The sequence below is a fragment of the Pavona decussata genome, unplaced genomic scaffold (assembly GCF_977016875.1).
Source record: "Pavona decussata unplaced genomic scaffold, jaPavDecu1.1 SCAFFOLD_38, whole genome shotgun sequence".
NCBI classification, from domain to species: domain Eukaryota; kingdom Metazoa; phylum Cnidaria; class Anthozoa; order Scleractinia; family Agariciidae; genus Pavona; species Pavona decussata.
Genome location: NW_028145460.1, coordinates 913,898 through 939,745, shown reverse-complemented (window position 1 = coordinate 939,745; position 25,848 = coordinate 913,898). Strand labels below are relative to the sequence as shown.

The 25,848-nt window shown below is 40.7% G+C and overlaps 5 protein-coding genes and 1 pseudogene across 5 annotated transcripts in view; all 6 read right to left on the bottom strand.

Moving 5' to 3' along the window:
* The window catches only part of LOC146483453 (glycine receptor subunit alphaZ1-like), a 178,975-nt gene that overhangs the window by 123,044 nt on the left and 30,083 nt on the right, over positions 1–25,848 (bottom strand). The gene's annotated exons all lie outside the window — the stretch shown is intronic.
* LOC146483455 (BTB/POZ domain-containing protein 6-like) overlaps positions 1–25,848 on the bottom strand; it is a 59,895-nt gene that overhangs the window by 14,743 nt on the left and 19,304 nt on the right. The window lies entirely within an intron of this gene.
* Positions 1,167–3,401, bottom strand: LOC146483461 (BTB/POZ domain-containing protein 6-like; annotated as a pseudogene).
* On the bottom strand, positions 7,019–8,893 carry LOC146483460 (BTB/POZ domain-containing protein 6-like). Its single transcript, XM_085105531.1, has one exon. It carries the CDS (start codon positions 8,818–8,820, stop codon positions 7,483–7,485), a length of 1,338 nt encoding a protein of 445 aa, XP_084961657.1. The 5' UTR covers positions 8,821–8,893; the 3' UTR covers positions 7,019–7,482.
* Positions 11,953–13,916, bottom strand: LOC146483459 (BTB/POZ domain-containing protein 6-like). Its single transcript, XM_085105530.1, has one exon. It carries the CDS (start codon positions 13,843–13,845, stop codon positions 12,613–12,615), a length of 1,233 nt encoding a protein of 410 aa, XP_084961656.1. The 5' UTR covers positions 13,846–13,916; the 3' UTR covers positions 11,953–12,612.
* On the bottom strand, positions 20,266–21,860 carry LOC146483458 (BTB/POZ domain-containing protein 6-like). Its single transcript, XM_085105629.1, has one exon. The coding sequence runs from the start codon at positions 21,839–21,841 to the stop codon at positions 20,510–20,512; it is 1,332 nt and encodes a 443-aa protein (XP_084961755.1). The 5' UTR covers positions 21,842–21,860; the 3' UTR covers positions 20,266–20,509.

Sequence of the window (25,848 nt, the reverse complement as noted above, 5' to 3'; positions counted from 1 at the left end):
AATTACCCTACAAAAAGTACCTACCAAAGTTAGATTTATACGATCATGTATCTTGTTTTAATAATGTTTGTAACGGTGAAATCTTGATTGGAAAAATCTTATCTTTGTTCGATATAGATTTTTTAGGACCGAATCTGAGAATTCATGCATAGGGTTATAACAGATGAGCTGATTGATTAATAGGAATAACGTGACGCTTGTGACACTAAGCAAGCAAGCTAGTTTATTGCATATGAGCATGAGCAAAGGCTCATTTAAATGCAAATGTGCTCTATAACTTAAGTTAAGATATTAGAAATGTGGTGTTTACCGGCAATTAAAAGAATAATAAATTATCAGAATTAATAAAATAAAATAAAATAAAAATAACAAATTGAATAAATAGGTACGAACACTAGATAAAAAATAGGTGAGTAGAAATATGAGTCTATCTATTTACAGAAATTACAGTTGCGGTCACGTGAGGACGACAATGGCATTCTATGTAACTTTCGCCTAAATTTAGGATCAAGAGAGTCTGCTGTTCTAATGTTATCTGGGTAATTTTTTCCACTTTTTAGCAGCCTGATAGGAGTAAGAGTGGAGCATGAACGATGAGTTTGGTCTAGGAAGGACCAGCTTAGAATAGCCCCGGAGCCCGTATGCACTGCTTCGTAGGGTTAACATTTCTTGAATATAATTTGGTGCCTGACCATGAGTGCCTTTGTATACGAGGAGAAGGGCCTGCTCAAGGCGGCGATTTTCCAGGTTCTTGAAGCTTAAGGCAGGCGATTTTCAATAGCTCTTCGTATGGAGTCTGGAAGCTGAGTTTGGCAATCAACCTATTAGAATGTATAAAATCTGAATCTTGTGATGAGTGTGTATGGCATGTGAACTTTAAATATAGGCAGCGCAAAAGTGTACATGAAATTCTAGACAATGGGGGACATTTCCGGGAAATTATCGGTTAATTTGCCACACGTATTTTAACCGATGTTATAAAAAACACTACTTGGGCGTTTATTTGATGTTTCCACGTGACTAGCGCATGTGAAAGTTTTAGGGAAAAGCAATGAAGTGTGGTACAGCTGTGAAGAATGCTTGCGCTACAGCTAAGACTAAGAACATTTGCTTGCAACCATTAAATGTAGTGAAAAAGGTTATTAAAGAGACAGAATAAGTTGATTGTGTCATTTAGCTTTAATACAGTTGCACACAGGTTTGACTGAAGAGAGTCAAACCTTGCCTTAAAAGGCTACACCTTGGTTGATTACAATCATGGCTGTTTCACAAATTAAACAAGCATACAGTGTATATGATAATTTACCATAATTTGAACAGATCAGCTCATTAACTGTGCTTAAGCCTATGTACATTTGTATACCTGCTGTAGCTGTTCTAGCCTGCGAACTCAGACGTATTTCCAGCTGTCGCTTCTGCGGAGAGTAGCGACAGTCGGAAATACGTCAGCGTTCGCAGGCTATAGCTGAGCTAGCTAGCACTAAATTATCTAAGAAAGGATCGAAATGAATGATAAATTTATAAAATTAAAGAACTAACTCAAACTTCACCAACATTTGTGTCATTAGACACAGTATAATACTTTTGTTAGAATTACAACACTGTCGTTCAAGGTTTTTCCATTTTCACCACGTAACAATGAAACATCAGTGTCTATTGCTTCAGTTTTAAAGAAATGACTGATTCGCATACATGGTTAACTATTAGATTCCAAAATAAAGGTTCTTAGGAAACCTTTGTAAACTGCACTCATTCTTTACACTTGCAATACGCTGTGAGACTCTTTCAGCTCCCTTATCCGTCATATAATCTGTGCTGTCATTGGAATGATTCAGAATGAAAACCATGCATGCATAAAATCAAGATTAACAGGGGAACAAGTTGAGAGAGTGACATTTATGCAAGGCTACCCATCAGGATAATTTTCTTGATGTAAATCTAAATCCTCTAGTTAGCTATCATACTAGTGAAAACAGAAATTCTGGAAACTGCCCGCTTTGAACCGAGGAGTGAAAACCTGAAGAGCAGCTGTTAAAGGAAAACACCACCCCAGAATGCTCTATGCGAGACAGACCACTCCCTCCACAATAAGAACGTGGACCACTTATTTTACCCTCAAATCTAACATAACCAGAGTTTGCTTTAAAAGCAATTGGCTGATCAAAAACAATATCAAAGCCTTGATAATCTCCTATGTCACTATGCACACGCTTAGATACAAATCTACCCTCCTTAGTGGCGAGCACAAACCCATTGCTGTCCTTTACCTTTAACTCCACTGAATATACATCATCGGCGTTCCCAAAGAGACGCACTGCATGCAGCTTTACATCCTTGTTTGCTTTTACATCGATACATCTGGAAACACCGGAAGAATACTCACACATTATATATTTATTGCATATTGACCTAAACCTAGAAGTTACATATAACGCCTGCCCAGTTCTTTTTGCCGAAGAAAATCCTGTTACACTTTTCAGAACAGAACTAAAATATTTAACCGATCGTATGATTCTTTCTTTGTAAGTATATCAGAGTCAAGAACAAAATCAGCAAACTCTGTTTGCTCCATTAAAGGAAAACGAATTCCTTTCACGATTCGTTCTCCCAGAATCCTTCTTTCAGTCACAGATCCTTCTGCTTTGAGGTCTTGTTTTCTACATTCGTTTACAGCCCAGCAATCGACTGCTTTGAATAATTCCACTTCCTTGGCGTTCAATAAATCGTTCTCAACCAATTCCTCGAGTATTGAACTTTCGATTGTGATGAAACCATCTGATTTCACAGCTTCCTCCGTTTCCTTCTCGATCACTTTCCAGCAGTGATCCAAAAGATCTTTCTCTTCGTATTTCTGCGCGTCTGGCAACACGTGGAACACATTTGACGCGTTCAAATTCTCTTGGAGGTAGGCGGAGCATTTGTCGGCCAGAGAAGGTAGCATGTATTTTTTCGCCAAATACATCAGCTGCATCACGTTATCCGGTGTCAAGTTCGCCTCATCGCTGTATATGAAACGAAACAACTCCAACAGACTTTCATATTCGCAATCAGAGATGTTGACATAATCTTTCCTTTCCGCCAGTTCACCGTAAAACATGGCATAAAACACTGGGCTGCTGATAGCCAACACAAACTTGTGAGCTGGAATTGTCTTGCTTTCACTTCCGCCATGGGAGTCTCGAACGACGAACTTTATATCACTCAAGAGTTCTTGGTTGAAAATGGTCAAACATCTTTCTCTGATGGTGCTCCTAGCTGTCGATATCCAAAAATCTTCTCTGCCTGTTTCGAGAGACATGTGCGGTTAAAGCTTTTTACCCGTTTTCTTCTTAGCTTTTTATCAGGTCCAACTTTTTCTTCCCAACAGAAACAGGAGCGTCTGTAAGTCACGCTATTGTGTCACGCATGGATTAAATAATCGCAGGCTCAAATTAGTTACCAGCTCAACCGAGATAGGATTTCTACAAAGCAAGAAAAATCGTTACGGTGCTCGTTACAGAGCAGCCAATCAAAATCTTTAAGTTTTTTCGAATTTCACGTGAGCAATTGCTGGCCAAGGGTCCTGAGTCATACCGTGAAGTTTCGTGGAGATCTGATTTAAGTTCGGAGAAATAGAAAGATAAAACAATTGTGACTTTTACAAAGAGAGGTATGGCGTGCGAGTGGTGGTAACTCGTACAATGCATATTTCCATATTTCCTCGAGTTTGAAGCAGGTCTCTACATCTGAGAAATATTTCAAGCGTGTAGTATTTTCAGGAACACCGGAACAAGGAACACCGGAACATCCCGGAAAATCACGGAACACCCCAAAAACCCGGAACACCCATCAAGTAGACTGCAAGCAGTCCCTTTCTGGATAGTCGAGAGGTCGCGCAAAATAGCCGAGTGCGAAAAAAAAAATTAGAGCGAACGAGCGGAAGGGGGCTATGGGAGAGGCGGAAAAAAGGGGAAAGGAAAAGAACTAAGCTGCCGAGTTGATCGCATAAATTTACGAACACATCGCTGCTACTCTCTCTCAACGAGGCCATTTTCCTAGTGATCTGAAGTGTTGACATCAAACGTGTGAAGAAGTTAATTACACATCAAACTTGTCTGACAGCAGCTATTTTGTTTATGGACCAATCGGAATTTTCCGTTGCTGGAGCGACGGGAAATTCGAACGCGTTTGTTACAGTTAAAGGGGCAGTATCATGGGGTTTTTGACCTTTTTTGTTAAAAATGGTGAAAAGAGACCTTCACTTTGCTACAAAATAATTCTAGAACAACGAGAGGAGAGAAATCAACTCAATTCTTGAAAGGAACAACTCGTACTCTGTTCTAGCGCATTTTGGAAACAAAAATTCGAGAACTTGATAAAACATTAGCCTAAGGTTCACTGATCCATACCGGCCTACTCTGTCTCTGGCCAGAGGCACTAATCGACAGTTTTATTGTGCTGGGGTGATAATTTATAACAAAACTAGACAATTATTTTTTGTTTCTGTTGTCAGACAAACGTTTTTGGGTTTTGAAGTGACATCAAATTTTCGTGATACTTCACCTTTAAAGTCCTTTTCTTTTCCTTCTCTCCCCAGTCTCTTTTCGTTTATTTCTCCTTGCTCCAGTCTCGCTGCGCTATGAGCACACCATTCCGACTAACCAGAAAGGGACTGCTTGCAGTCTACTCATCAAAAAAACCAGGAACACCCCCATGAAAACCCGGAACACCTCAGAATGTGTTTCTAAAATACTCAGAATACCTCCACGCATCAAAGTAAGCTGAGAAACCGGCCGCTGATGGAGAGGTAGAAGCCTCGAAAAGTTGTCCTAATCGTTACAATCTCACAATCTCGAAAATTTTACGATCCTCACAATAAATAAATGTAAATATATGAAACATATATTTTGAACTGCGGATGAAAGATCAAATAGAAGAGAGATCCTCGCAGTTAGTATGTTAGTATGTTTCATATATTTACATTTAATTATTCATCCTTCACGGGTATATTACGAACCTCGCAATATGATCAGCTCCCAGTTGGCTTGATAGCTCAGTTGGTAGAGCACTGCACCGGCATTGCATAGGTCATGGGTTCGAATCCTGTTCAAGCCTGAATTTTTTCAGGCTTTCTTTTCGCAACCTAACTGTGAGGATCTTTCTTCTATTTAATCTTCACAATCTCGAAAATATTTACAAGCGGTTAAAGTTCACATATTTTATTGTTATTATTATTATTATTATTATTATTGTTATTGTTATTGTTATTGTTATTGTTATTGTTATTATTATTATTTATTTTTATTTATTATTTTTTTTTTTTTGCGGGCATATTTATATGAGCGAGCAAATGAGGAAAACGGAAATACCCCCTCTCTCCAGACCCCCTCTGGACTCGTTCACTCCGTCTCCAGTCCTGCCAAGTCTCGATGCCTACTGACTGAAAAAGGGACGGCTCGCAGTCTATCCTCTCTTGCAGGAACTAACATTAGGTATGGTCCTGAAAAAATCAATTTCTAACTCAAAGCATAATTCCTAATATAAATCCTTTCCGTTTATAGCCGATGAATTCCCGAATAAAAGTTTGTCAAAGATACATGGGGCTACTTCATTTATCATCAGGAACCGTTACCAACGCATCTTTCGATTTTTGTGTGGCCAGAAAAGAGAGGCGGTATTACAAAGACCCTAAAACAGGACAACTATGTACGGCCGCGCGGGAAACGGGAGCGCATTATCACCTTTGAGTCGCGTGCGTTCAAGCATTGGAGCCGTCATTTCTGCCGTGCACGCTGGTCATCTCATGAAGGATTGCAACTCACAGAGTGCCACTAAAACTATGTTATAAAGGAGTTCGGTCTGACAGCCTGCTAGAATTTATTTCTTTGTTTTGCTATTGTTGCTGTGCTTTGTTTGGTTTATATAGCTGCTAAGTTCAGTTTTAGTTTTCTTTCTCTGAAATAGGTGAATGCATGGTAATAGGAAGAATACAAGTGTTTGAATGTCAACATAACATGTAACTCTTTCCGTATAACGTTTGTAATTCATTTTCATGACATTGTTTACCTTGTAATGTTTTGAGTAATATTCAATTTAAACAACACTTATCAGTCTGGGAACTTTTTTGTACAATCATCCTACGCAAGAGAGGATCAAGGGATACCCCTTGATCCTCTCTTGCCTAGGATCAGTTCATAATTTTCAAACTGCTTCCAGCTGTTTCTACAACATCTTTTCACATCTTATACTTTCATATTTCTTTGTGTTCCCTATTTTTTACACGTGTTCTGAGTCTTTTGTTCTTAGAGATTTTGCGCTGTTCCTGGTTTTCTGGGAGGGAGGGGGGGGGGGTGTTCCGGGTTTTGGGGGGATGTTAAGGGTTTTCTTGGCGGCTGTTCCGGGTTTTTGGGGTGTTCCATGATGTTCCAGGATGATCCGGTGTTCCTGAAAATACTATATGCCAATATTTCATGAGTTCAATTTCACTTGATATTCACAATGTCGTCTTGGTCGTGAATTGTGCTTGATTGGGTGACGAAGAGGTACCCACGAACCTTTCCTATAAAATAAAACAATTCATGGAAGGGAAACTGCGAGGGGAAAAAATTCCGCAAATAGGAACCCAAATAAATAAAAATACTGCAGAACAAAATCCGATTTCATTATAGGATAAGTACTTTTGTAACTCCGCTACTGTCAAAAATATCATTCCCGATGTCTCTAAAACAACGTGGCAACAAGATCACGGCATATATAGGTCTTTCACACCAGCACCGGACCTGCAAATAGCTGGTGGGGATGTTATAAAAAATGTATGCCCTTAAATTATATTAATCTATCTGTTGTGTATCACAAATGAAACTTAAAATATTGCTCCAACATGGTTATGACGGCATGTGGAAGTTTTAGGGAAAAGCAATGAAGCGTGATAGTACAGCTGGAGGATGTACATGCAAGAGTCAAGACTGAGAACATTTGCTTGCAACCGGTAAACGTTAAAAAAAAAGACAGATTGTATCATAATGATATTTAGCTTTAATACAGTGGCCGCGCTCACAGGTTTGACTGTAGAGAGTTAAACCTTGTCTTAAAAGGCTGCATCTTGGTTGATTACAATCATGGCTGTTTAGCATATTAAACAAACATGCAGCGTCTATGATAATTTACCATAATTTGAACAGATCAGCTCATTTACTGCTCTTAAGCCTATGTACATTTGCATGCCTGATGTAAAGAACTAACTTAAATCTCACTAACATTTGTGTCTGTCACATAATCTTGGCTGCGATTGGAATGATTCAGAATAAAAACCATGCTACTATATTCCTTAACAAAGGTTCCTATGTAAGAAATCTTCCAAAACTGCACTCAGAGTCTACACTTAAATGAAAGCCACGCTTCAAATCAAGATTAAACTGGAAAAAAATGGTTAGAGGGGCATGAAAGCAAAGTTATTTACCGGGATATTTTTTTGATGTAAAAACTAAATGATCTAGTGTGCTATCATACAAGTGAAAACAGAAATTCTGAAAACTGCCCGCGTTGAACCATGCTATGAGAACCTGAAGAGTTGTAGCTGTTAAAGGAAAACACAACCCCAGAATGCTCTATGTGAGACAGACCACCTTCTCCACAACGAGAAGGAGGACCACTTATTTTGGCTTCAAACATGACATAACCAGAATTTGCCTTTAAAGTGATCGGCTGTTTACAAACAACCTCAAAGCCTTGATAATCTCCTATTTCACTGTGCAAGTGCTTAGACAAAAAATTCCCCCTTTCAGTTGCAAGCACAACATTGTTGCTATCCCTTACGATTAAGGTCACTGAATATTCATTGTTGGCGCTTCCAAAAAGACGCACGGCATGCACCTTTACATCCTTGTTTGCTTTTACACAGATGCAGTTGGAATATCCGGTGTAATAATGCCACACACAATCAGCTGATATTGATTTAAACCTAGAAATCACATTTAACGCCTGCCCAGTTCTTTCTGCCGAAGAAAATCCTGTTACACTTTTCAGAACAGAACTAAAATATTTTACCAGGTCATATGACTCTTTCTTTGTAAGTATATCAGAGTCGAGAACAACCTCAGCAAATTCCGTTTGCTGCATTGAAGGAAAACGAATTCCTTTCACGATTTGTTCTCCAAGGATCCTTCTTTTCACGGATCCTTCTGCTTCAAGGCCTTGTTTCTGGCATTCGTTTACAGCCCAGCAATCGACTGCTTTGAATAATTCCACTTCCTTGGCGTTCAATAAATCGTTCTCAACTAATTCCTCGAGTATTGACCTTTCGATTGTCACGAAACCATCTGATTTCACAGCTTTCTCCGTTTCCTTCTCGATCACTTTCCAGCAGTGATCCAACAGATCTTTCTCTTCGTATTTCTGTGCGTCTGACAACACCTGGAACACGTTCGACGCGTCCACGTTTTCTTGCAGGTAGGCGGAACATTTGTCGGCCAGAGAGGGTAGCATGTATTTTTTCGCCAAATACATCAGCTGCATCACATTGTCCGGGGTCAAGTTCGCCTCATCGCTGTATATGAAACGAAACAACTCCAACAGATTTTCAAATTTGCAATCAGAGATGTCGACATAATCTTTCCTCTCCGCCAGTTCACCGTAAAACATGGCATAAAACACTGGGCTGCTGATCGCCAACACAAACTTGTGAGCTGGAATCGTCTTGCTTTCACTTCCACTCTGCGAGTCTCGAACGACGAACTTTATATCGCTCAAGAGTTCTTGGTTGAAAATGGTCAAACATCTTTCTTTGATGGTGCTCCTAGCTGTCGATTGCCAAAAATCTTCTCTGACTGTTTTGAGAGACATGTGCGGTTAAAGCTTTTTACCCGTTTTCTTAGCTCTTTAGCAGGTCCAACTCCAAGTTTCGCTTCGCAACAGAAACAGGAACTTCTGTAAGTCACGCTATTGGGTCACGCATGGATTAAATAATCGCAGGCTCAAATTAGTTACCAGCTCCACCGAGGTTGGGCAATGGCGTGGCTAAAGTAAAGACTCAAAGCTAGTTTGACTGGATTTCGGATTTCTGCGTCAAAACAAGGAAAAGCGTTACAGAGCAGCCAATAAAAATCTTTGACTTTTTTCGAATTCCCCGGTGAACCTCAAGTGAGCAATTGCTTGCCAATCCAGAATCCGGAATCCGGAATAAAAAAACAAAAACTAAAACTCGTCGACATGAAAATTTCAACGAAGGATAAAGTCACTTGGGAAACAGTTTTTATAGCTCTTGACAAATTATTTCAATTGCTTAGGCAGTTGAGCCACTCATTTGGAATAAAGGTTCTCAATCTTCAAACGTACTCTTATATACCCCACACCTCTCGTTAACGTTTCGGTCAGGAGCCCAGTGAAATTTTCAAAAGTTTGCCTTAGATTTCAATTGCTTAGGCAGTTGGGCCACTCATTTGGAATAAAGGTCCTCAATCTTTAAACGTACTCACACATCCCCACACCTACTCGTTAACGTTTCCTACTGCCATAGCACGTAGAGAGACAATGAAAGGTAACTAGAGAGAAGAGTCAGTGTTGCGTTTATCACTTATCAACTCTTCGCAAGACTTTGCATAGTAATATAAAAAGTCTGGAAACAAGTCGGTATGTCTGGTGACTTAGATTTCATCTAAAACAAAGCTTCGAATTGGCACCGACCCTGGATAGACAGCGGGCAAAGTTATTTATTCATTTATCGACTCATCCGTCCGTGCGTCCGGTCGTTCGTTCATTCACTCATTCCCTTCGTTCACTCACTCACTTGCTCGTGGTTATGTCATTCCTGCCGGAATACATTCGTACGTTCAGTCATGCATGTATTCATTTATGCACCTTTTTACAAAAGAGTGTCAAGCTGGCGGTACTGAGGAAACGTTTTATGTCGATGGCCTTTTTTGAAATACAGTACGAAGAACTTCAGGAGTCTGTGAACGATTTCCCATAATTTAGTAATCACAATAGCAGGATGTAGATAACAGATACCTTAAAAGTCGTAGATCTATTGATTTTGATTTAGAGGTAATGAGTCTAAATTTAAGCCCCATTCCCACCCTTATGCCCAAACAATTTGCTGAGCCATAATATACGTTAATCACAATGTTATGACACGTGTAAAGATATATTTCCATCGCCACCATTGTGAATCCGTTAATTTGCCTACGGTACCTGTCAAAACACCACCAATCGTACACATCTCTCTCTTCTAGCTCTTCCGAAAGAACGAAAATCCCCTACCCACAAGCCAATCAGCATACGGCAAGTTACACAGAAAAAGAAAAATAGAAAGAAAGGAAAGTCTTTCCTGATTTACGGATTCCGTGTATTTGATTTTATAAACATCGTTAGGTGTCGTTCTGGTGTGCTTTAAAATTTTACGCTTTAAAGGGACTGCCTTAGAATACTAACACAATAGGCTAAACTGCAGCAATTGAAATCTTAGGCAAACTTTTGAAAATTTCACTGGCGCGGGGCTCCTGACTTATATTATAATTTGTTAAGAGCTATAAAAACTGTTTCTCAAGTGACTTTAACCTTCGTTGAGATTTTCATGTCGACGAATTTTTGTTTTTGTTTTTGTTTTTTTTATTCCGGATTCCATGTTTTAGGTAAACCCTGCCATGACCGTGACGTTTCGTGGAGTTCTGATATAAATGGTAAGCACCCCTATTAGCTAATTTAAGTTCGGGGAAATAGAAAGATAATTACAAAGAAAAGTATGGCGTGCGGGTAGCGGTAACTCGTACAATGCATACTTCAATATTTCCTGGAGTTTGAAGCAATTCTCTCTACAAAATTGAACATCTGGCAAATATTTCATGACTTCGGTTTCACTTGATGTTCACAATGTCGACTTGGTTGTGAATTATGTTAGCTTGGGTGACGAATGGGTACCCACGCACCTTTCCTATAAAATAAACAATTCATGCAAGGGAAATTGCGAGGGAAAAACAAATTCCGCAAAGAGGAACCCAAATAAATAAAAATAATGCAGAACGAAATCCGATTGTATTGGGATACTGAGTACTTTTGTAGCTCCTGTGGAAACAGGTTTTGCCTTCACAAAACGGAAATACGGACGGACGGGGAAACTCTTCAAAAACACTTCGGTAAAGGCCTTACTCCTGGGGAACACTCGCTGGCTGCGGGAACACTCGCTGGCTGCGGGAAGGACCGAGATCTCTTACGGCAAGCGAATTTCTCTGAGACAGTAAAACCACACAGAATTTGGCTCCAACGTAGGGTTTAATACCAAAACTATAACCAAAGAAGATCTTACAAAGCGCTTGTATTTACGTGCAGAGCTAGCAAAGCATTCGAATTACATCATTTGTCAACGAGTCAGATTACAGCACACATCAATCATTTCTGAAAGTCTATTGGACGAAATCTAAGCTTATTCTGAAACATTAATTACTTTCAAGAGCTACACAGGTGGATAACAGTTTAACAAAAGGCTAGCGCAGATTACAATAACACTTCAACGCTCAATTACAGTTATGATCTTATAGGAACCGTTTACGCCTAAATGAATACTACAGGTTGTGTTTACGGTTTACTGAACTTGAAACTAAGGAACTTAATATTTTCTACGTTGGTTTTTATATTTTTGTCAGCAAAGCAAATTAAACTAAATATCTATAAATCCTCTCATCACACTCCGCTAGTGTCAAAAATAGCATTCCCGATGTCTCTAAAACAACGTGGCAACAAGATCACGGCATATAAAGTGTACATGCAACAGTTAAGACTGAGAACCTTTGCTTGCAACCGGTAAACGTTAAAAAAAGACAGATTGTATCATAATGATATTTAGCTTTAATGCAGAAGCCGGGCTCACAAGTTTGACTGTAGAGAGAGAAAGTCAAACCTTGTCTTAAAAGGCTACATTTTGCCTGATTACAATCATGGCTGTTTAACAAATCAAACAAACCTAAAGTGTCTATGATAATGTACCATAATTTGAACAGAACAGATCTTTAGCCTATGTACAGGTGTCAATAAGAGACAATTGCATGCCTGTGTTTGCTGTGCTGGCGCTTCTGAGGAAGGAATAAATGGTAAATTTATATAATTAAAGAAGTTACTTAAATCTTACTGACATTTGTGTCTCCAGAACCAGTATTAATAATACTCTTGTTAAAGAATCACAACACTTTTGTTAAAGATTTTTTTCCACATTCACTTAGTAACAAATATCAGTGTCTATTGTTTTAGTTATAAAAAATAACTTTCATTTCCTGACAAATGGCCATAAATGGTAATTGGTAATAAACTATTAGATTCCTAAATAAAGGTTCCTAGAAAACCTTGTAAAACTGCACTACACAATTGTAATATGCTGTGAGACTCTTTCAGCTCGTTTATCCCTAAGATAATTGTGGCTGTGATTAGAATCATTCAGATTAAAAACCATGCATCAAAACAAGACTAAACAGGAGAAAAAGTGGAGAGCTGGTTACTCACCAGGTTATTTTTTTAATATAAAAACTAAACAATCTAGTTTGCTATCATACTAGTGAAACAGAAATTCTGAAAACTGCCCGCATTGAACCGTGCTGTGAAATCCTGACGAAGTGTAACTACTAAAGGAAAACACCACCCCAGAATGCTTTATGACAGACAGACCATCCTTTCCATAACAAGAAGGTGGACACTTATTTTAGCCTCAAATCTGACATAACTACAATTTGCTTTTAAAACAATCGGCCGCTCAAAAACAATATCAAAGCCTTGATAATCTCCTATTTCACTATGCACAAGCTTAGATACAAATCTACCCCCCTCAATTGCGAGTACAAACCCATTGCTCTCCTTTACCTTTAACTCCACTGAATATACGTCGTCGTCGTTTCCAAAAAGACGAACTGCATGCAACTTTACGTCCTTGTTTGCTTTTAGACCGATACATTGGGAAACACCGGAAGAATAATCCCACCCATATTCCGGTAACACTGACCTAAACCTAGAAATTACATTCAACGACGGCCCAGTTCTCTTTGCCGAAGAAAATCCTGTTACACTTTTAAGAGCAGAATTGAAATGGTTTACCAGGTCGTATGATTCTTTCTTTGTTAGTATATCAGAGTCGACAACAACATCGACAAACTCCGTTTGCTCCATTAAAGGAAAACGAATTCCCTTCACGATTCGTTCTCCAAGGATTCTTCTTTTCACGGATCCGTCTGCTTCGAGGCCTTGTTTTCTACATTCGTTTACAGCCCAGCAATCGACTGCTTTGAATAATTCCACTTCCTTGATGTTCAGTGAATCTTTTTTAACTAATTCTTCAAGTATTGACCTTTCGATTGTCACGAAACCATCTGATTTCACAGCTTCCTCCGTTTCCGTCGCAATCACTTTCCAGCAATGATCCAACAGATCTTTCTCTTCGTATTTCTGTGCGTCTGACAACACCTGGAACACGTTTGACGCGTCCAAGTTTTCTTGCAGGTAGGCGGAGCATTTGTCGGCCAAAGAAGGTAGCATGTATTTTTTCGCCAAATACATCAACTGCATTACATTGTCCGGGGTCAAGTTCGCCTCATCGCTGTATATGAAACGAAACAACTCCAACAGACTCTCGTACTCGCAATCACAGATGTCAACAGAATCTGTCGTCTCCGCTAGTTCACCGTAAAACATGGCAAAAAACACTGGACTGCTGATCGCCAACACAAACTTGTGAGCTGGAATCATCTTGCTTTCTCTTCCGCCATGGGAGTCTCGAACGACGAACTTTATATCGCTCAGAATTTCTTGGTTGAAAATGGTCAAGCATCTTTCTCTGATAGTACTCCTAGCTGTTGATTGCCAAAAATCTTCTCTCAAAGTATCGACAGACATGTCCGGTTACAGTTTTATACTCGTTCTCTTCGCTTTTTTTTGTAGGCCCAACTTTCCTGTTCTTGTGTAAACAGTACAGAACGAGAAACAGAAAAAAGTCACGCTATTGTGTCACGCATAGATTGATATATCGCAGGCTCAAAGTAGTTACCAGCTCCGCGCCTGGCTTTTCACCCAGAAAAGGAGTCATCAAAAATGAAGCCCTTGAGACTTCTTAGAAACAACTCCTCTGCAAAATCATTCTATTACAACATCATCCACTCAGTTCAAAACGCGCTTTGGGGCTTAAGGCTACCCCCACAATCTCATTGAAAAAATAACCTCTGATTTTCACTTAACGGTAGTCGGCTTTACAACAAAACAATAAAGTGCGAAACAAAATTCTTTCTTTTGTCACAACCTACCACCGGGCGTTGCTTCACATCAAAAACATCTTGAGGAGGAATTACTTTTAATTCAAAACCAACCATTGCTTCGAGAAATTTTCAAAGACCTACTCTTATTTCATCCAAAAAAAATAAACAAAAAACACACACACAAACAAAAAAAGGAAAACTATAACGAGAAGTCACTTTTCACACCACCTTACTACGAGCCTATGAGTCGTGTCTGGCCTGTCAAAACTTTATTTATTACAGTGTAATAACATTTATTGGAACATTTTTCAATTCATCTTCGGTGGAAAATGAACTGCGATCCCGTACATACTAGACTGTTTAAAGTCTCCCTTTTTTTTTCCGTGGGCTTCTCGAAACTGGAACGCTTCGATCGAGTTGCCACCATCTTGGTTTGTAAAAGCGAGCGCGATCAGGGGAGAGTGTCTAAATTACCGAGGCGAGCCGGAGTGGGCTTTTTCCGCCGCCTCCTAACTCCGCTGCCCGCCGCTCGGTATTTTAGACACTCTCCCCAGATTGCGCTCGCCTTTTCAAACCAAGATGGCGGCAACTCCATCGAAGCGTACCTTGCGTCTCGAGAATCCCACGGAAAAATAGGGGGACTGTGAACAGTCTACGGGCATACATTCTTGATACTTCGTCTTCAAGTTTTACGACACACAAAACGCACACAACCTCATACATTATGCATGCTGCAATTCAACGGCGCTCGCTTCTATAACTCGTGGCCGCCTTTGTGAAGACAGTGACTCCGGCAAGTCGGATAGTAGACACACGACTCACAAGAAACGTCAAAAACTAGCTGAGCGAGATACTAGTAACAACACCCCGCCGAAGCACGAGGGTGATGAATACGTGCGTTTTGACACGGAAACCAAAGCCTGTCACAAGCTTGACTTGACAAAGGGCATGGTGAAATATATACGTAAATGACAAATTCACTACTTATGTGAAAGACAAATCCATTCATGAGACAGTCCTGGATTCCAACCCAGTACCCAGTATCGATTGTCTCAAAACCCCAGCAGTCGATGATTATTTGGACGAGATATTTGAGTCTCTCGGGAAGTCATACGGTCGTGAAAGTGACAACAATCTATCCAAGGTTCAGTCCCGACTCACTAATGTCATGGGACCACTTGGGAAATTATGGCTTACTTTAGAAAAAGTTCGCTCTGGGGAATCCAGTGAAGATCTCGATTTATTTGACTGCCTTAGGTTGGTGGAACAGTCTGTCTCTCTTGTGGGACAGGCAAAAGTAAGCCTTTCTTATACACGTAGGCTGGCAGTCCTCTTTCTTACTAAACACGGGACTTCATTAGCCAAGTCTCATAAGACTTTGTTTGGGAAAATGTTCTACAAGGCTCTCCGTACAGCAACAAAGATTAGGAAATCTACAAAGGAGATTTCACACCATATTACTGGTTCCACTTCCCGGCCGTCCCCTCAGGTTTCCCGAGGCAAAAGGTATTCTAGGCAAGATTCCAGAAGCTCTCAGCCCTTTCGTCGTGGGCCCTCATTTCAGAACAGAGGTGGGGGCAAGTCTGTCTCCTTCCGAGGAAAGAGCTCTAACTACAAAGGATATCCAAAAGGCAAGTCAGTTAAATTCAGGGTCAAAAAGAGAGCACCTGAATCAAAAAGACAAGCCCCAGATTGGAAAAGAAATTCTGGAGACATCATTACAGATAGTCCCAACAGACATCCAACCAGCTCTAAGAAAACTAGGGTTGGACAAATCAGTTTTAAGCAGGTCTCTGCCATTGGCAGGGAGACTCCAGTTTTTTCAAACCAATTGGAGATTACTGACACAAGATCAGTACATTTTACAAATAGTCACCGGTGTGGTGATTCCCTTTCAACAAACTCCACTCCAGACAAATATGCCCCCTCATATATCTCACAATCAGTCAGAGAAAGAAAACATAGAGCAGGAAATTGCAGCAATGTTGCAAAAAGGGGCGATTCAGGTGGTCTCTCCAATGAAAGGGGAGTTTATCAGTCCAATATTTCTGGTTCCAAAGAAAGACGGGGGGAGCAGACCAGTGATCAACCTCAAGAGGTTGAATTCGCACATAGTGTATCAACACTTCAAAATGGAGGGATTGCACCTCCTCAAACATATAATTCAGGAAAAGAATTTCATGATCAAGATAGATCTCAAAGATGCTTACTTTTGTGTACCCATGAGCCAGCAGCATCAGCCTTTCCTGAGGTTCATTTGGGGGGACACACGGTATCAGTTCACTTGCCTCCCTTTTGGTCTAGCTCCTGCCCCTCTTTACTTCACAAAGCTGTTGAAACCAGTGATGGCCCTGTTACGCAGACTTGGCCTGAGGATGATTGTCTATCTAGACGATATCATTGTGTTCAATCAGACTCGGGAGGGAATATTGCGGGACAGGGACTCAACCCTCTGGTTACTTCAGAATTTGGGTTTTGTAATCAACTGGAAGAAATCAGTGTTAGATCCTTCACATTGCATGGAGTGAGTACCTAGGCTTTGTGATAAATTCAATGGAAATGAACTTATCATTGCCAAAGGAAAAAATGAATCAACTCATCCAGTCTTGCAGAGACCTGATTCGGGAAAAAACTGCCTCCGTCAGAACCCTAGCCAAAATAATTGGGAAACTGACTTCGTCAATGCAGGCTGTTCTCCCTGCACCCTTGCATTACCGACACTTGCAAATGTTGCAAGTGAAAGGTCTGCTAGCAGGAAAGAGTTACGAGACAATGGTATCACTCAACCAGAATTGTCAGAACGACCTTCAATGGTGGGTGGATCAGATTTCCACCTGGAATGGTCGGTCAATAATTACTCCAGCCCTCGACTTGGTAATAACGACAGATGCATCACTGCAGGGCTGGGGAGCAGTCTGCCAAGGGGTTCGCACGAGGGGACTTTGGTCTCAGCAGGAATCAAACACCCTTCATATCAATGCATTGGAGCTGCAAGCAGCATTGTTTGCTGTGAGAGCTTTCACTGCCAAAGAAAGGCAGTTGCATGTCCACCTGAGAATGGACAACAGGACAGCAGTGGCTTATGTATCGAAAATGGGGGGGACACGATCCTCGGTATTGGTAGGGATAGCCCAGGAATTATGGGGTTATGCTCTGACCAAACAAATTACACTGACAGCAGAATATCTTCCTGGAAAATACAATCACGAGGCAGACTGGGAGTCCAGGCACTTCCGGGACTCGAGCAATTGGAAACTGAATCCCAGCATATTCCAGGCACTAGACTAACTCTGGGGGCCCCTAGAGATAGACCTGTTTGCCGACCGTCTCAATGCTCAACTGATGAACTATGTCAGTTGGTTTCCAGACCCATTTGCCCAGGCAACAGATGCCTTTCAGATTCCTTGGTCGAAACTGAAAGGTTACAGCTTTCCACCTTTCTCAATGATTTGCCGTTGTCTGGCAAAGATCAGGAAAGACCAGGCAACAATAGTTATGATAACACCAACTTGGCATACACATGCATGGTACCCAGTTCTACTAGAAATGTCTTGCAGACAGCCAGTTCTGCTCCCCCCTCTCGAGAACATCCTTATGTCTCCCAGTCAACAGCCGCACCCCCTTGTTCTACAAGGAAGCTTACAACTAGCGGCTTGGATGGTTTCAGGCAAAACATCCTTGCAAAAGGAGTTTCAGAGCAAACTGCTGAGTTACTCAGCTCCCACTCCTGGCGCAAGGGAACTACGAGCGCTTACAATAGCACCTGGTCACAGTGGTGTGGCTGGTGTCATCAGAGAGAAATTGATCCATTTTGCTCCACTGTGGCCTCTTTTGCTGATTACCTCACAGAAATGTTTAATAAAGGCAGATGCTATCGTACAATTAATAACCACCGCTCAGCAATCTCAGCATTTCACAAGCCCATTGAAGGCTGTAAGGCTGGGCAACATGAGTTGGTTTTCAAAGTATTGAACGCATGTTTCAATGCCAGGCCACCACAACCAAGGTATGTGGTGATGTGGGATGTTGATAGGGTGCTAGATCATATTTGCACTCTAGGATGTGATGCCAACCTTTCGGACAAACAGTTGACCCTTAAGCTGAGTATGCTGCTTGCTCTTGCTTCAGCAGGCAGATCCTCTGACCTTCGGGCTCTTGATTTAAGATACATGACAGTGAAAGAGAGCTGCATAGTCTTTGAGCTTGGTCGGTTAACAAAATCTAGGAAGAAAGGTCAGTGTCCCCTTAAGTTGACATTCACTGCCTTTGACACTAACCCTGACTTATGTGCTGTCTCAACCATAAATTGTTATTTAGAACGCACTAAAGGATGGCGCTCTGATTGCAATAAAAATCAGCTACTGTTGAGCTATATTAAACCACATAAGGAGGTAGTTCCTTGTACAATTGCTGGGTGGTTAGTATAAATGATGAAAGAATCAGGGGTTGACACCTCTGAGTTTCGAGCTCATTCAACCAGAGGTGCTTCAACCTCTAAGGCCAAAGCTTAAGGGCTCTCATGTCAGGAGATAATGAACATGTCAAAGTGGAAGAAAGAGTCCACTTTTAGAAGACACTATTTAAGGGATATTGTTTCTGAGGGGACAGGACAGGATGCCTTCCAGGCCACGGTGCTCCAGGAAGGTTAGGTGCTTTGAACATACGCTATTATATCTTATTGAGGTTTGTGAAGTGAAATTGGAAATTTCATCAGTGCGCGAAGCGCACGCATTGAAATTATAATTTCACGAGCAAACCGAAATAAGATATAATAGCGTCCCACCCTGTCCCACCAATATATGTTCCCTATTAGGGATTTAAGAGACAAAATCTTATTTCGGTTTGCTTCCTCCTTCCAGGTGCTAAGCACAACTAGGATGTGGAGTGACAGTCAAGACCCTTAAAAGAGGCCTAATGGAGACTTACAGTGACTTGATCAATGTTGTAGTTTTTCTTATTCAAGCTGCATGTCATGCATTTTTTTGATAGTTCAATATTCCACTCTTTGGGAATGTTTGAGCACACGTTTGTACTCCATTATTGTTGCGTTTATCACTTCATTGTTTATTATCAATGTAGTGCATTCGTTTTTCACGTGCAAAGCGGTTACTACATAACAATAAAGTTATTTTGTTTCCTATCCTACGTCTCAACTCGTCTTCTTCCGCTCCCTTGCGCTCACCGATTTTGGAGAACACGGAAGCGAGGCTCTATAGCCTCGATTTGACTTTGAAATGGCTTGAATTGGCGGGAAAACGGGGAGAATACGCTATTATATCTTATTTCGGTTTGCTCGTGAAATTATAATTTCAATGCGTGCGCTTCGCGCACTGATGAAATTTCCAATTTTAACCGATGTCATAAAAAACACTACTTGGGCGTTTATTTGATATTTCCACTTGACTAGCGCATGCGAAAGTTTTGCGGAAAAGCAATGAAGTGTGGTACAGCAGTGAAGAATGCTTGTGCAACAGCTAAGACTACGAACATTTGCTTGCAACCGATAAATGTAGTAAAAACGTTATAAAAGAGACAGAATAAGCTGATTGTGTCATTCAGCTTTAATACAGTTGCACACAGGTTTGACTGAAGAGAGTAAAACCTTGCCTTTAAAGGCTACACCTTGGTTGTTTACAATCATGGCTGTTTAACAAATTAAACAAGCATACAGTGTCTAAGATAATTTACCATAATTTGAACAGATCAGCTCATTAACGGTGCTTGAGCCTATGTACATTTGCATACATGCTGTAGCTGTTCTAGCCTGCGAACGCAGACGTATTTCCGGCTGTCGCTTCTGCGGAGAGTAGCGACGGTCGGAAATACGTCTGCGTTCGCAGGCTATAGCTGTGCTAGCACTTCTGAGAAAGGAAATAACTGGTAAATTTATAAACTTAAAGAACTAACTTAAATCTTACTAACATTTCTGTCATTAGACACAGTATAATACTTTTGTTTAAGAATTACAACACTGTCGTTAAAGATTTTTCCATTTTCACCACGTAACACTGAAATATCAGTGTCTATTGTTTCAGTTTTAAAGAAATGACTTTGATTCCCATACATGGTTACCTATTAGATTCCAAAATAAAACTGCACTCAAACTATTCACCTGTAATATGCTGTGAGACTCTTTCAGCTCCCTCATCCGTCGTATAATCCGTGTTGTGATTGGAATGATTCTGAATGAAAACCATGCATGCATAAACCAAGATTAAACAGGAGAACAAGTGGAAAGAGTGAACGTAATGCAAGGCTACTAATCAGGATAATTTTCTTGATGTAAATCTAAATGCTCTAGTTAGCTATCATACTAGTGAAAACAGAAATTCTGGAAACTGCTCACATTGAAGCGAGCATGAAGAGCAGCTGTTAATTGAGGAAAATACCACCCCAGAATGCTCTATGCGCGACAGACCATCCACTCCGCAATAAGAAGGTGGACCACTTATTTTAGCCTCAAATCTGACATAACCAGAATTTGCTTTTAAAACAATCGGCTGCTCAAAAACAATATCAAAGCCTTCATAATGTGCTATTTCACTCTTCACAGACTTAGATACAAATCTACCCCCCTTAGTGGCGAGTACAAACCCATTGCTGTCCTTTACCTTTAACTCCACTGAATATACCTCGTAAGTGTTCCCAAAAAGACGCACTGCATGCACCTTTACATCCTTGTTTGCTTTTACATCGATGCAGTGGGAAACCGGAGAATAAGGAACCGTATAACCAGTTACTCCTAGATTTGACATAAACCTAGAAATTACATTTAACGCGGTCCCTATTCTTTTTACCGAAGAAAATCCCGTTACAGTTTTCAGAAGAGAACTAAAATGTTTTACCAGTTCGTAAGACTCTTTCTTTGTAAGTATATCAGAGTCGAGAACAACGTCAGCAAACTCCGTTTGCTCCATTAAAGGAAAACGAATTCCTTTTACGATTCGTTCTCCAAGGACCCTTCTTTTCACGGATCCTTCTGCTTCGAGGCCTTGTTTTCTACATTCGTTTACAGCCCACCCATCGACTGCTTCGAATAATTTCACTTCCTTGATGTTCAGTGAATCTTTCTCAACTAATTCTTCGAGTATTGACCTTTCGATTGTGATGAAACCATCCGATTTCACAGTGTCCTCCGTTTCCTTCTCGATCACTTTCCAGCAGTGATCCAACAGATCTTTCTCTTCGTATTTCTGTGCGTCTGGCAAGACATGAAACACGTTTGACGCGTTCAAATTCTCTTGGAGGTAGACGGAGCATTTGTCGGCCAGAGAGGGTAGCATGTATTTTTTCGCCAAATACATCAGCTGCATCACATTGTCCGGTGTCAAGTTCGCCTCATCGCTGTATATGAAACGAAACAACTCCAACAGACTTTCATATTCGCAATCAGAGATGTCGACATAATCTTTCCTCTCCGCCAGTTCACCATAAAACATGGCATAAAACACTGGGCTGCTGATCGCCAACACAAACTTGTGAGCTGGAATCGTCTTGCTTTCACTTCCGCCCTGGGAGTCTCGAACGACGAACTTTATATCGCTCAAGAGTTCTTGGTTGAAAATAGTCAAACATCTTTCTCTGATGGTGCTTCTCGCTGTCGATGGCCAAAAATCTTCTCTACCTGTTTTGAGAGACATGTGCGGTTAAAGCTTTTTACCCGTTTTCTTAGCTTTTTTGAAGGTCCAACTTTCGCTTTCGCAACAGAAACGGGAGTCTGTAAGTCACGCAATTGTGTCACGCATGGAATAAATAATCGCAGACTCAAATTAGTTACCAGCTCCACCGAGGTTGGGCAATGGCTTGGCTAAAGTAAAGACTAAAAGCTAGTTTAACTGGATTTCTGCAGCAAAACAAGGAAAACCGTTACGGAGCAGCCAATAAAAATCTTTATCTTTTTTCGAATTCCCCGGTGAACTTCAGGTGAGCAATTGGTGGCCAGGGCATCTGGGTCATGCCATGACCGTGACGTTTCGTGGAGATCTGATATAAATTCTTCGACCAGAAAATTGCTGATATCAGGTCTGTTATTACAAACCAGACCTGCCTTCCTGTTACTATCGACGCCACTAGTAATGTGACTGCTTCCTGTTTTTCAGAATTTAATTTGTTGTCCGAATCAGAGGTGTTTGATCTAATCACAGCTTCGTCTAAGAGGTCTTGTTCTCTTGATCCTATTCCAACCTAGCCTCCCTTCCCCATGGGAAGGAAACGCGTGACGAACCCCTAAGGACGTCTGCGTGGGAGGCCACAGGCCGACCACCCTCTGTTTGTGTGGTGTAATGACTGTCCGGCTGGGTTGGTATTTGAAGCGCAAGGTCGCGAAGCGTTGATTGGCTGATTTAAAATAGACTGCATGCTTAAAATTCCTTTTGTCCATGACTTTGCTACAGATCATAGTTTGAAACCGACCTGGAGGACTTTAGCTCCGCTTTTCTCGGAGGAAATTTGACGAATGAAGCCCAAACTCGGCCACGACATGGCGAAATATATATGTATTTAATCGGATGCCGTTGAAAAAACCGCAAGAATTTTTGAAATTTTGCGACAATTCCGGTTTGAAGTAACGACCCATAGCGGTCGCCGGCGGTTTCTTGCCTGCCTTGTCTCCCTTTCTCACTACTGGCGTTCGGCCGGCAAAAAGGAGGAAATTTCAGGTATCCCACAATGCCTCGCTTCCAACTATATTATCAACTCGATGTATCGCATTTGCGATGGGGCTTCTCGGAGTGAACGCTGATCTTGGCCGGCAACACTGTAAAACAGTAAACGCGCCAAAAAAGGGTTTCTACGGCTCGGAATGGCAAAAAAACACCACGCGTGACTCAATCAACATTTCCTTCAATCTTTATTTTAACATAAAGGTTAAAAGGCGGCTTTAAATATTACTATTCAGTAAAAATTTCAACCGATTGTGTCGCGAGAATATAAAGTCTCAAATTGCAAACAGTCATTACACCACACAAACAGAGGGTGGTAGGCCTGTGGGGAGGCTAATTCCAACCAAGCTTCTTACTGAGTGCGTCGATGTGCCACTGCCTCCGATCACCAAAATAATTAATCTTTCGCTTGATTCTGGTTATTTTCCGCGTACCTGGAAGTGTGCTCTAGTGCGGCCGCTGCTGAAAAAGGATGGATTACCCCCTGCCTTTAAGAACTTCAGACCAGTGAGTAATTTGGCATTTGTCTCAAAGCTAGTTGAGACTGTTGTTGCCAAGCAATTACAACATTATTTAAATTGTAACAATCTGTTCCCAGTGTTCCAATCAGCCTATCGACAGAACCACAGCACAGAAACTGCACTGCTTAGAGTTATGGATGACATTCTCCTTAACATGAACGACCAACGTGTTACTTTGCTAATTCTGCTCCACTTGAGTGCTGCCTTTGATACAGTTGATCATGACACCATGCTACGTCGACTTAAGTACTCATTTGGTATACAGGGAAAAACTATTTTGTCTGGAAGAACTCAACGGATAATGATCAACGAGTCGCTATCTAAACCTTTTAAATTAGAATGCGGCGTGCCTCAAGGTTCCTGCCCGGGTCCGCTATTGTTCACGTTGTACACGAGTAAGCTTTTTGAGATCATTAAATATCATCTGCTCATGATTCAAGGTGGATTTCCACTGTGGCGTGAATTTTACGTGCGTACAGACGTGAATTTGGCTGGCTTTACGTACGTAAAAAGAAGCGATGTATGAGCCGGGTGTGTAAACGTAAAAAGTTGAACAGCATTCAACTTTTTACGTTTTCGCACGCGGCTCATACATCGCTTCTTTCTATTTACGTACGTAAAGCCAGCTAAATTTACGTCTGTTCGCACGTAAAATTTACGCGACAGTGGAAATCCACCTTCACCGTTATGCTGATGACTCACAAGTTTACATCTCATTTAGTCCGAATAACAGAGCTGAACAAGAATATGGAAGACTGCATCAGAGACATCCGGTCTTGGATGTTGAATAACGATCTTAAATTAAATGAAGACTGAATTCCTCATCATTGGTACATCACAACAACTGGATAAGCTAGACAATATCAGTATACGTGTGGGTGACTCAGATATTCATCCCGTGCCAATTGCAAAAAATCTTGGTTCTTGGTTTGATTCTAGGCTGTCCATGGCAACACATATCTCAAAAATCTGCGCCTCTTGATTTTACTATATCTATAATATCCGTCGGATCTGAAAGTATCTTTCACAGCAGTCAACTGAGACTCTTGACCATGCATTCATAATAAGTCGCCTTAACTATTGCAATGCCGGTCTTTCATATGGACTACCAGACTGCTTGTTAAATAAACTGCAATGAGTACAGAATGCTTGCGCCAGACTGATTTTTTAAAGAACAGAAATTTTGCCATGTAACGCCTCTTATTTATGAATTACACTGGTTACCGATTAGATACAGAATCGAGTTTAAAATACTTTAAGGAATTCTAGCGATAAACTTAAGTTACTTAGTTATCCGCGTTTTAAAACAAAAGCTTCACTTGGTGATCGTTCTTTTACCTGTGCTGCACCGAAACTTTGGAATGCGCTACCATTTGACATAAGAAGCGCCACCACAGTTAGTACTTTTAAAGCCAAGCTAAAAACTCACCTTTCCGTCATGCATTTTTATCTTAGTTGTTTTTATTATTGTGAGTTTACTTTTAATTGTAATTTTAGCTTTTTAAAATCATTGTAAGTTTACTGTTAATTGAAATTTTAGCTTTTTATTCCGTTTTTTATTCTTGTCATGCGCATTTGAACATTTCATGAAATTTGCGCATTAGAAATGTTATTATTATTGTTATTATTATTATTATTATTATTATTATTATTATTATTATTATTATATAAATGGTAAGCATCCCTAATAGCTAATTTAAGTTCGGGGAAATAAAAAGATAAATATAATTGTGACTTTTACAAAGAAAAGTTTGGCGTGCGGGTGGTTGTAACTCGTACAATGCATATTTCAATATTTCCTCCAGTTTAAAGCAGGTCTCTACGAAATTGGATATCTGGCAAATATTTCATGAGTTCGGTTTCATTTGATGTTCACTATGTCGTCTTGGTCGTGAATTAATGCTAGATTGGGTGACGAAGGGCTACCCACGCACTTTTCCTATGAAACAATATAATTCAAGCGTGAGTGGCCGTATTACCGGGGTGAAATTGTAAAGGATTGTACTGTTTGGGATTTCAAAATATGGCCGTTGGCCGTATTAACCAGTATTAACGGTTGACCGTATTAACGAGGGTTTTTGTTTTATAAGAAATTGTATGGCCCTTTTGCCGGGACAAAAAAATTGGCCGTAATAACGAGGTGACCGTATTAAGGCGGGTTCACTGTAGGTCTTTCACACCAGCACCGGACCTGCAAATGGCTAGTGGCAATGTTACAAAAAATATACGCCCTTAGATTATATTAATATGTCTGTTGTGTGTCACAAACGAAGCATAAAATATTGCTTTAACATGGTTATGCCCGCATGTGAAAGTTTTAGGGAAAAGAAACGAAGCGTGACAGTACAGCCGAAGGGTGCACATGCAAGAGTCAAGACTGAGAACGTTTGCTTGCAGCCGGTAAACGTTAAAATAAGAAAAGACAGATTGTACGATATTTTTAGCTTTAATACAGTGGCTGCGCTC

Coding starts and splice junctions, on each gene's coding strand:
- LOC146483460 (XM_085105531.1), bottom strand. CDS start 8,820: ATGTCTCTCAAAACAGTCAGAGAAGATTTTTGGCAATCGACAGCTAGG.
- LOC146483459 (XM_085105530.1), bottom strand. CDS start 13,845: ATGTCTGTCGATACTTTGAGAGAAGATTTTTGGCAATCAACAGCTAGG.
- LOC146483458 (XM_085105629.1), bottom strand. CDS start 21,841: ATGTCTCTCAAAACAGGTAGAGAAGATTTTTGGCCATCGACAGCGAGA.